The following is a 12,120-nucleotide window of genomic DNA, read 5'->3' as shown; positions in this document are numbered from 1 at the left end:
CATGTAATATCAACTGTCCAAAACCATGCCATAACGTATACGTTTGGGCAACCTTTCGGAACAAAATAACAGAAGAGTGTTTAACACAACGAAATGCTCACGCATTATACTTTCTTTTATAGTCTATCCCTCCGGAATACTTCGTGGTGTGTTTTATGAATATGGCCTTCCACGGTAAGTAACGCAACGCTACCTAAAGCTTCTTACGGTAGCTCCCGAATGCAGTGACGCAAACAGACTTTGAAACATTGCTATTATAATCCCGAAGCTATGTCTAATGAGTTTCACGTATGAGACGTTTTATAAGGAATAGTGAATTATAATGGTCGAACAGCTTCCTATTCGCGATCAGTGACGTGATTTTTGTTTACAACGGCCTATAGCATACTAATGTTGTGAAGGTTTTTAGGTTGTAGTACATATTTGCTGTATAAGTATTGAAAGCTGGGCGAGTTGGTAGGAGTTCACTGTTACACTAAAAACTGTCCAACAAGAGCACATGAAGAACCGAGGCGAAACCTAAATGCACCGTCGTTTTGCCCTGTGTCCATCGTTTTCTTTAAAGACATAAGCACGTTGCCAAACGTTTTGGTGTTGATCTCTTCAGTGCTTCTGATAGGTTGCATGAATCTGTCATGCGGTCTATAAAAAAATTCACAAAACTTATAAGGCAAAGTGTATGTGTATTTCAAAAGAAGACATCACAAGTGTGAAAGGCAGAGTAGATGCAGTTTACATGTTTCCACTTACTTGTGGTCATGTTTACATCGGCCAGACTGGCCAGGGTATTAACACTCTCTTGAAAGTGCATCAGCAATCGCAAGGCAAAAACAATTACTCACACTTAGCTAATTACTCCAAAAACTGTCAATGTGAGCCTGTTTGACCTGGTACTCTAGAATTTCGTTCCGTCAAAGCAGCGAAAGGACACGCGAAATGAAGAAAACATTCTATATCAACAGCCGTCTGTAGCTCTAACTGTGCAAGAATTCGCTTTTTGGAGTGCCACGCGATTATTTCGCGGTTTTTAATGCCTTTTATGGATGAAAGTTCTGTTGCGCATTTTCGTTGTATATAATTTTATAACTTTTTATAAGCCCTTGCACATGCGCACTTTAGTTAGCCAGATTGAACACATATATGTAACTTCCTTGCTAACAATAAAAGTTTCACAAAAAATAAAATAAAAAAAACTTGGTTGCGAGTCAGCGCATGTATTTCATAATCAACTATTGGCCGCTGAACGAGCTGACAATACGTTCCTTCTTGCAAGTCTTTTGTAACCAACTTCACTATGGCGAAATGGGACTGTGTTTAAGTCCTACACATTATTTCGCTAAAACTCTACACGATTTCAAATCGGTTCAATTTTTAACTGGCCATCTACAGTTCTCTCAATTTTGGAGCCATTGGAATGGTGGTTGGACATGAAATGACTCACGGCTTTGACGACACAGGTAAATATATTTTAAATGTCCTCGTGTTGCTGGCGCAGCGTAGTCGTAGTCGCTTTCGCCACCAAACCGAACTTTAGAAACTTTGACAATATCCTTGTTCTCAAAGAGGTCGTGAAGTCTACCTTCGGGCTTAGTGAGCAAACACATACTGCGGATAGCAGTCATTGCTATGAACATCTCAGTCAAATTTTGCTGTCGTGCGCAGCAAAGAGTTTACAAGTGAAGATCGAAGTTGCCATTATTTCAGGCGGCCTCTATTCATGCAGAGGTCTGTGCTCACTCTTCGAGGCTAGCGGCACCTGTTGTTTGACGTCGAACAGCAGATAGCACGCTATTGGCCAGTAGCCAACACAAATCAAGAACGGCGTTTGAATCAGATGCGCTTCTTGCCACGGGGTGTCGCCACTTGCCGGCGCCACACTCCATAGTCTGCGAATGCCACAAAGTGAGCCACACTCGCCCACAGGAACCACAACGCGACAGCGAGATTGCGTTTCATCACGCGCGCTCAAGGTCATGACGCGCGCTGATGTAGTTTCTTTCTTCCGTGCCATCACTCCCCGTGTAGCTTCCAGCGCGCTCGTCGGGACGCAAGAAGAGAGAAAGCGCTTAAAGCGTGCGACAAATCCATCTAATTCCTCTCGCCCTTCCCTGATTCGAGAAATTTTTACGGCAATCGATTCGAGAGTCAATAAACTCCGATACTGATGCCATTCGACGACTACTTGGAAAAGTGGTTCATTACGCCCTTAAAGAACAGAGGCGAACATCTCAATCACTATATAACCATTCTCATGACCAAGAGCAAAGCGAGAATTGTGTCTTCCATGGCATCAAATTCAGAACAATCGTATTTGTTTTGAGAAAGGTCCGCTGCGTTACGCTCGTGCCTTGTTAACAGGGGACGAATAGCTTTGGTCCTACGACGCTTATCAAATCAAAGCAAGTGTGCACGATCTTCTAAGTACAGTCGAACCCGCATATATGGAACTCGCTAAAAAATGGTGATTAGTTCGATATATCGTACAATCGGTATGAAACTTTTAAAGAATTCGTCGTATTTTCGATGCAAATATCAGTGAAGAAGTTAGCTTCACGGAACTGCTTCACAATAATGCAAGGAAGGCGGCTTGCGGCATTACGCGGGGATTTTTTTTTCTTATTTTTCTGCGGCTCGTTTTGGGGGCAGGGGTTATATGCAGGGCGGGTTGTGGGCGAGAAAATACGGCATCGATGTAAGCAGCGACTCAACATATTCGTACTCCGCTGTGCGTGCACGTCGGACGCCGGAAGCCTGTAGTATGTATTGGGCCTAATGTAGCCGTTGTTTGAGGGGCCAAGCACCTTAAGGCCGAGGCTTGCTCGTATGGCGTCCGTGCGCACGGCGCAGCACCGTGTAAAATCGAAACATCAGGTTTAGCAATAGACTAACATCACTCATAACCGTGACGAAACAATATAAAAAGCACAAAACCTTTTATACTAGTCGGCGACTTCAACGTACACATTATGGACCTTAGGACCTAGCTTTGTCGTCGACTATCACTGTCCGCTGTCACGGTGTATATAAAACCATTGCTATAGTCGAAACATATGTGTGTATGTGAAAAAAAAAGTTGACAATAGACGAACATCAATCATAATTCTGGCATAACAATATAAAACACCTACAAGCACAAACCCTTTATACTAGTCGGCGACTTCAAGGCAGACATTATGGACCTAGCTTTGTCGTCGACTCTTTATGTCACTTTATGTCACGCAATTTACATTATATGGGGCAACGCTCGGGTAACGTACGGTTACTCACTCATACGATACCAAGAGCTTCGCCCACTCGTCAAGATTCACTTCGTGGAGATGCGTGTTTTTTATTTATTTTTTTTTTCAATATTGTAACTCAGCGTCTTCTGGGGACGCTGTACGCAAAGACGACATCACTTCTTTTCTCTATGGTCGAGAGTGTTGACTATCGCCAGCTTTGCGGAAAACAGCCAGGTATTCCCTGTTTCAGCAGCCATTGTGAAAACAAGAGGGAGTTGAAAAGCCAACGGCAACCCCGCACGACGGCCGCGACGACGAGGAATCATGGGAGAAAGCACGCTATGGCAAGCGATAGTTACTGATCGCTCTGCGCGGCGCCCTCCAAATCGCACCGCTCACTCTCCCAAATGCATGCGCCAAAGTCTCCTTCCGTGAGAAAAAAGCTAACTTCTTTTGAGGAAAAGACACTTTCTTGTGGTATTTTGCACTGCCCCATGTTCGATATGTCAAGTGTTCCGGCTATTTCTGTTCGATGTAGCCGTAAATTTTTCCTATACATTGAAGTTAAAGCATTGCAGTGTTTCGAAAACAGTTCCATATAAAGGATAGTTTCATTTAGCTAAGTTCGATACAGTCGAATTTGGCTGTAATGACCTCTAAACGGTGATAACATCGTGTAAATGCGGCTTCTCTTACCGCGTGTTCGGATCAACACCGCCGCTTCCCATCCCTCAAAACACAACGGCATGTTTTCGGAGTTAAATTCTGCTGCTTGATGAGGGACTACTTTTATGCATGTAATAATGCCTTGTGCATATAATAATGTCAACGCATTCTTGTATGCGGAAGTCTACAAAAGTCCCAGTATGCTTCCTCGACCCGAATGGACTTTACGACCACCTGTAAACTTTTGCGCAGGATGACTGCGTTCACGTTAGCTGCCCCCTTATTATATTTCTCACCTTTTCTTTTCTTACGCAATCTAACCATTGCTCCCCCATTTCCCATTGTCAAGCTTAGGGTAGCTAACAAAGCACATTCTTGGTCAAATTCCTTGCCTTTTCTACGTCATATTTTTTGTAGCGTTAGCTACACTGGCCGAGCCGGAGCGGTTTCGCGTGCAGGTACAAGAGCCGTGTTGCGCATGCGCGAGGAGCAGTGACGTCACACGGCGCACCGGAGCCGCCGCCGCCGCGCGCGCATCGCCGATCTGCGCATTCCAGGGGAGTGACGCCATAGCCGTGGCAGACATACTAGCGCCGGCGTTGGGACCGGGCACGAGACGCTGCCGTCTCTATGGCCACAACGCCAGCGCTGCGCCGGGCGTGGGGGCCATAGAGACGGCAGCGCGTTACTACACTGACCACCGAGCCGTCTTTTTGGCAATAGAGAAATGGCGTTGAGCAAAAAATAAATATACATGTGTCACATAATGCGTACACCATGTGTGTGTCATTGAAGCAGCATTAAGCATGATGATCAAGCTATTTCTAGACAACCAGGACGGCTAAAAATACCTTAGCTCACGCTATGTATACCCTGGCATAGCCGAGCTAAGCCACTAGTACAATTTTTTTCTATCTCTCTCAATCTCTGTTTTCAATTCCGCAGTATCATTAAAAAAAATTATTCCATCATCTAACTCGTCTTCATGTGTTTTTCTCTCTGCCTTCAAAGGAAGCCAGTTTGACGCAAATGGAGCATTGAGGCAATGGTGGACTAATAAGACACGGGACGAATTCAAGAATAAGTCTCAGTGCTTCATTTATCAGTACGGGAACATCACCGACAAGGAAGCCAACATGTCGGTGAGGTCCCGATACCAGCCTCTCAATCGCAAGTTCGAATGCACGATCACTGACATTGAGATTACTGATGTAGCAAAGAATAGCATGCATGCTAAATCCTGGTATACGCGAACTTGTTCAGTATTCATAGAGAGCCGAGCTTCTGTAACGACTCCTACACATAGGGACTTAACAGAGAAATTTCGAATTGCGAAAGAAATTACAAAGAGGGCATTCGAAGGAAAGAAATGTAGACGGTTAATTAGATGCACGTTTGGTTTGCTACCCTTAATTTAGGAAACAGAAAGGAACGTATGAACGGAAAGACACCAAAAGAATTCATAAGTGGTATGGCGTCTTCAAAAAGAGAGAAACGTTATAAAATTTCCACTTCCAATTCTCTCGAAATCCCATGCCCAGGTCGCCGATTTCCACCTCGGTTATAAAAAATTGCTCGTTGAAATTCTTTCACAGTATCAGGTAAAAATAACAATATCTTTAAGCGATAAACCTATTGACATTAAAAGCACATGAAACATAGAGATGACGTCTTGATTAGCAGTTCAAGTAACGAGCCACCGCAACGTTTGTTAGAAGCAAGTTTCTGCACGAAGTTTATTAGCATATTAACTACACCGACACTTTCTAGAATTATTGCTAAGTACACTTCCTCTTTCAACCAATGTCATATTACATGCAGTGGTTTTTCAAATCACTTTGAAACACTCGTAGCTACTGAAACTTCTTGTAGATAACAAGTTAACAAGAAGACTCAGAGAGCGCATTTGAAAACTGGATTTTAAATTTTGTTATCGATGTGCCCCTGAGTGCATAGTGAAGCTCCGAGGCATTATCATGCTACAGCAGTGCAAAACGTGCCCACGTTTTCCGTACCACGAGCCTTGTATAACGCTATTTCGTGATATATCATGCTCCTAAATAACCTTCATGTTTTCTAGACAGATTAAGTAATCGTGTTTCGAGGAGATTCAACATTCAGTCGAACGATTGATGTTCTCTTGTTCCCTGGTGCAGATCAATGGCGTAAACACAGTTGGTGAAAACATCGCCGACAACGGCGGTATTCGAATGGCCTACAAGGTGAGTCGAGCAATTCATATGATTTCGGCTTATGAACTTCGAACCGCAACTTAAATCATCATCGCGTTGTGCTCAATTTAGATTAATTTTTTTTTCACGTCTGCGCTTTCTGGGTCGTACCGTAACCAATTCTACGAAAGACATTCGCCTGGATTGTAAATGCTCTTTTTATATCGTAGCTAACTGTTGAAAATTTACCTAAGGACATGATTGCCGTTGAGTGTTGCTACAAAAAAAAAAAAAAAACACAGACACAGCGTCGTCCAAAAGGCGAAGCATTCAAAGCCGCAGCAATGCATCCAACAGCTACGAAATGTCGTTCGTACTTTCGTCGGTCCAGTACAATGCAGTATACACTCGCGCGCTACAAACACTAATCAAGTCTGTAAGCGCAGCCCAAGACAAACACATTGACCTCGATGACCGTCAACAGTGGCTTTCAGAACTATAACGTGGCGATCAGCGCAAACAGAAGTGCGCTTCCTGACGTCACATATTTCGTCGATCTGTGACGTCATGATGACGCCATAAGGTGATGTGATCACGTTATGATATTTTTGTTTCGCTCGTGTTGACGCCGGTGGGCAATTTTCACGTTTCATGAGACATCTAATGCTTTCGCCTGAAAATCAAGATAATCACTATCGTGCATGTAGTCACTACGCTCCTGTAGTTTATGGAACCATCCGAGGTGTCTCTCGTTCCTAGTATCCAATATATATTCACTTACATTCCAGGCTTACGAAAGGCTCCTAGAAGACGAATGCCGGGGTGAGGACACACGCCTACCTGGTCTGGAGCACCTGTCGGGGAGGAAGTTATTCTTCATTGGGGAAGCAATGGTATTACCTATTTATTCTCATAATTTCTTTCAACTAACACTGTGAGTTATCATTCAGGGGGAAAAAAGCGCGAAAGAGATGCCCGCTTGTCTCGTGATTCTAATCTGTTTAACGCCGATTGCATTTTTTTTTAATATGATACAGACCAGCTGCAACCAAGGTTATACTTTATATTCTGCATTGTTTACGTCATCTTCAGTTGTTCGATGCTAGAAGTTGGAGAAACAAAGCTCTCAAATATTCTCTAACCCACAGGTATGGTGCGGCCAAATGCGCAAAGAGACGAAGCAGCATCTAATTCAGTATGATCCACACCCCCTCGATTACCTCAGGTATGTAGTGAGCCGCATCATTGTGATGGTCATAAAGGGGTACGGAACTAAAATTTGCCTCTAGTCTATGCATGAATGCTCTCGTCATGACTATACATAGGCTTACTACTTCAAAGCAGTAAGCTTCAAAGCTTCCCGCTTTTGAAGCGGTATTTATAACAGAAAATACTTGAGCTGTATTTGCAGGCCACTACATCATCAAAAGCAATGCCAACAATATCTTCTGATATGGATTGCAAGTCCTTCAAATATGGATTACGCATATTCCATACACTCTGCAAAGAAAGGGCGAATCTGGAGCTTTTTTGTCGCACAACAATGTGTAGTACAACAACTTGTCGCACAACAATGTGTCGCACAACAACTTGTGTAGCCGCCCGGCCAGCACTTATCGGTCACGAACGGCACGCCTGCTATGAGCGTGACTTAGCATTCTTGGCATGAAAGTAGCCAACGCACAGGCTTCGAGAAAGGCAACCAAGCAAGTCAGATTACTATTATGAAGACCAAAAGACTTCTGTGGCTCAGGAGGCGAAAAATCCGACGTCCGACGTCATGGCACACATAGTCACGTGACAGCTGCGCATTACGTGTCATGGAAAATTTTCCCAGATACGAGGGTGCCAGCGTGTGTATACAAAATAAAGCATGTAGGAAAGGGTGTTTCAGCTCCACTAACGTAAAACCTGCGGAAGGGCGAAGCACGCAGTGTGCGCAGGTGTTTCCCACAGCGAAATCACTGCTAATGGGCAATGAGAGACAGAAGGAAGATTAAACACAGAGACCCGCAGCCAGCTTTTAGTTAACGTGCACGCTGCGAATCTCTATTGTTCAACTGCGCACAATAGAAATCTCCCACCGGCACTACACTGCAGGTCAAGATCCAGTGCCATTTTATACGGGTGGCCGATGAACGGTTGTGCAGCGCGAGCAGCCGGTTTTTAAAGACGATAGTCTTTCTTGGGATACTTAAACGGATAAATTTTGGTCTGTCTGTCTGTCTGTTTTTTCTGTTTGTCGGCACGTCACTCGATTCAGCCACTCGGCCAAAGTTGAACCACTTGCCCAAGGGCCAGCCATCTTGAACGGCTGACTAGGTTCATACTTGTGTACATTGTCGATCAAAAAGCAAACAATACGCATATCTGAGGCGCAACATCACTAGGTAAATATTAGGTGGTGTGTTCTATTAATAGAAAATGCATACATACGTAATTCTAAAAACCCTAGTTTCTTAAGCTGCGCTGAAAATGCGACTGCGCTGAAACTTGCCTTCCTCCGTGCCCTCTGCACGAGCTCACTGTTGTGTTTCGGTTTCGGTTCTGGATTACACTGTACGAATGCCATGGAGCGCCGCTCTGGCATTCCTGTTTTACCCAGGCGACGTGTAAATAAAAGACGTTTCTTCTGCTTCAGCGCTTCGCGCCGAACCGCGTGTTCGGGCTGGCTGGCGTCCCCGCCGGTCGCGTTGGTCACCGACGGTCTTCGCCTGCTGCAGCGCCGGGACTACCAGCCCGCAACACAACACTCATGTTTCCCGGCGTATTGCCAGATGGCGTCCATATCTCACGCAGCGCCTCTTCTATCGTCTTTAGACGACATTTGCAGCGAAGCACACAGATACGCGGCCAATTTTTTTCACTCAAGAAACTCGCTAGCAGACGCTGCCTGCGTCGGCGTTGTGTCTCGCGGGCGACGCCTCGTTCTCGTTCCTCACGAGCTGGTAGTTCAGCGCTCATGGCAAAAAGAGCGCTTCCATAGTCAACGCGCGCCGTTCGCTCTCTCTCTCGCCACACGGCGATCCCTGAGGCGGTGGCGCCCTCTCTTGCGCTCAAGCAAATGAACCGTCACGACAGCAGACGACGATGCACGCCGAGACAATGGTGTTTCGCCCCTAGAAAGGGGGGTACACGTTTGCAGATGGCCGTTAGCACGCTCCCGATGGGATGACGGAATATGAGGTATAAGGAGGACGCTGCAGCCGGGCCTAATGACCTTTCATTGCGTCGGCGCTAAACCTCACGCCTTCAGGTCCGCTTAAATAGTGTAGGAGTCCTCATAGGACTTCTGCTGCGTGGCAGAAAGATGCTCGAATATACGCTCTTTTTTTACATAGAGTGTCCACTCATTCTTGTAATGTGCTGTCTCAGAGAACACTGCCTGCAGTGTAGATAAGTCGCTGTCCTCAGTTCTTTTTCCTATTTTGTCTAAGTTCACAGTCGCCACGCAGCACGCTCTACTACAAACAAGCTCGAACTATTGAAAAAAAAAATCACAGGGTCCCTCGTGCATTCGCCTAAGACAACTGGAAGGCGAAAGCCACCTTCTTTTCCTTCTCAGTCGATGTATTGACCCTCCCCCGCCCTCCTCCGAAAGCATCCTGCACCTAAAGTGGCTTTTCACTGCCTCCAGGATCGCAGGCATTGCAAGCTTTCTGCATCTAACCTGGTTTTGCACTGTTTTCGTGATCGCCCCACCTTTGGCCAAGCGACGATGGCATGTGATGGCGTCACACATTTCGGCGATATGTGACGTCATGATGACGTGATATAGTGACGCCGTCCCGTGATGATTATTTTTGCATCACTCGTGTTGACGTACACACCGCGGGACGCCGCCGACCCCAGCGGTCACGTTTCGTGCTTGATGAGGCACCGAAGGCTTTCGCCTTAATAAATAAATTTCTGGGTATTACGCGTCAAAACCCACGATATGACTACGTGGCACGGCACGGTGGGTGCCTCTAGATTAATTTTAACAACCTGGTTTTCTTTCTGGTGTACCTAAACACGTGCGTTTTTTCTCTACGTTTCCCTACCATCGAAATGCGGTCTCCGCGAGCAGAAATCGAACCCGCACCCTCGAGTCTAGCATCGCAACAACGGTGTAGACGTTATGACGCACTACGGCGCGTTCGTCAGAGGAATAAAGGCAAACGTGGCCAAGATATGCCAAGAATCGTAATGATGAAAAATCCGGAAGATCCCACGCACTGTGGCAATCGATGTATTGCGAAGCAGCCAGCAAAGAGCTGCATACATCGCCTTTTTTGCCTTTGAGGCAAATGAAGTCATTCATGTCATGACATCTAGTTCACTGTATATCGCATGTTTGTCATGCATTCATCCATGTACAATCTTTATTATAATGAAATGTATACTCTGGTATATGCAATGCATGGCCTGTCTTTTATGTTCTACGCAACACGACCTGTCGTTAAGTCTACGCAACAAGTTGTCTTTACAGCGCTAGTGTTCGCATCGTTCGATTTCCTGTGGATTCAATTCGCGACAGTGCGGTACTCTACGGTGTACTTATGCCTTATTCAATCCTGACTAAGCAGTTTACAGCACGTGACGACGGTTCTTTGCAAATGACCATACGCACGCGAAAAACTTTTTATTCGCATATGGCAGGTGCCTCAAACTCACTTTAGCTAACGGGCCCGCAGTCACGAAGATTTACTCGAGCAATGGCCAAGACAGTGACGATGGTAGAAGCGGGGGGGGGGGGGGGGGTATAAGTTGCACACGAGGTCAGCTAAACTTGCCATTTAATAGGAGGCATTTCCCATATCTCATTGTGGGTCATTCCTGAAGGGGATTTCGCGCCATGATTCCAATAACATATAGATAACTATCTACAAAATGACTAAAATCTGGTCGCCGCTTCTGAAATGTAGAGCTTTTGTTTACGGTTATGTATCAACACATGCTGACCGCAGGGGGTGCCTCACGACAAAACGCTTTACACCAGTAATGCCTGTGTAGCTCATGAACGTACCTACTTAAAAAATTATAAAACATGGGAAGAAGACCGTGACATGCGGGCCGAGGGCAGCGTGTGTGAGACTCTTGACGTAGGTGATGTTATTTGACGATATCAGGAACACATGTGCTACCCCATCTTTGCTTTTTTTCTTCTCTTTATTCTTTTTTTTTCAGAGTCAACATACCAATGCAAAACATGGAAGAATTTTCTACCGCATTCAACTGCCCAGCTAATTCCACAATGAACGCAAGTCATCGATGCGTGTTATGGTGAAGCGTGTTGTTGCATAGGATGACAAAGCACTCAACATTACATTTCCCATTACTTCGGTTGGCAACTCGCGCTAAAAGATCAACTCAAGAAATAAAACCTTTTTGGTCAATAAAGCACAAACGCGCGAGATTTCGCACGCCAACTGAAATATTCAGGCGTTTTTGCCTAAAATTATTAGTGCGCTGTTAGGATTTACCATGTTATTTCTTCCTAGAAGGCTGAGCATTTGCTATGCTATACAAAAGCACCGCACAGTGAACATATATATATATATATATATATATATATATATATATATATATATATATATTGTAGAGAAGAATTGGAACGTTGTAATGGGCCGTCCTCTCCAGCGCCTTCTAGTGGGTCGCCCTCTTCGCCTCTTGTCGGAGAGCACGCCCCTCGTGCTCGTGCTCGTGAGAGTCTGCGAGTCTGCGCTCTGTCGTTGTGCATCGTCGCCGTCAATCCCGCCGTCAATAAACGCCTTAACAATATATATATATATATATATATATATATAATATATATATATATATATATATATATATATATATATATATATATATATATATATATATATAGTCAAGTAGATCCTCCGTGAGAAGTCACAACGTTGTTTATTTCGACGTTTCAGCCAGAGTCTGGCCTTCATCAGTAATGAGGGTACAGTATGTTGGTGCTCAGCTTTATACAATCTTAAAAGAGTGAGGGTACGCGGAATAATAATAATAATAATAATAATAAATAAAAAAAACTAGTGAGAACATGAGGTAGACCCCCCCCCCCCCTTTTT

At 44.8% G+C, this 12,120-nt stretch overlaps 1 protein-coding gene and 1 long non-coding RNA gene across 2 annotated transcripts in view; one reads left to right on the top strand and one right to left on the bottom strand.

Moving 5' to 3' along the window:
* The window catches only part of LOC119404780 (neprilysin-1), a 113,548-nt gene extending 102,177 nt beyond the window's left edge, over positions 1-11,371 (top strand). Inside the window, exons 16-21 of the mRNA XM_049419018.1 lie at positions 1,390-1,457; positions 4,899-5,029; positions 6,044-6,109; positions 6,847-6,951; positions 7,207-7,283; positions 11,228-11,371. Of these exons, the coding sequence (XP_049274975.1) occupies positions 1,390-1,457; positions 4,899-5,029; positions 6,044-6,109; positions 6,847-6,951; positions 7,207-7,283; positions 11,228-11,327 (547 nt within the window). The 3' untranslated portion in view covers positions 11,328-11,371. The remainder of the gene's footprint in view (positions 1-1,389; positions 1,458-4,898; positions 5,030-6,043; positions 6,110-6,846; positions 6,952-7,206; positions 7,284-11,227) is intronic.
* LOC125759805 (uncharacterized) overlaps positions 1-12,120 on the bottom strand; it is a 104,921-nt gene that overhangs the window by 92,298 nt on the left and 503 nt on the right. Inside the window, exon 2 of the long non-coding RNA XR_007417497.1 lies at positions 6,840-6,912. This is a non-coding gene — a long non-coding RNA (uncharacterized LOC125759805). The remainder of the gene's footprint in view (positions 1-6,839; positions 6,913-12,120) is intronic.

Source organism: Rhipicephalus sanguineus, chromosome 9 (genome assembly GCF_013339695.2).
Source record: "Rhipicephalus sanguineus isolate Rsan-2018 chromosome 9, BIME_Rsan_1.4, whole genome shotgun sequence".
NCBI lineage: Eukaryota > Metazoa > Arthropoda > Arachnida > Ixodida > Ixodidae > Rhipicephalus > Rhipicephalus sanguineus.
This window is presented reverse-complemented; position numbering and strand designations above follow the sequence as displayed.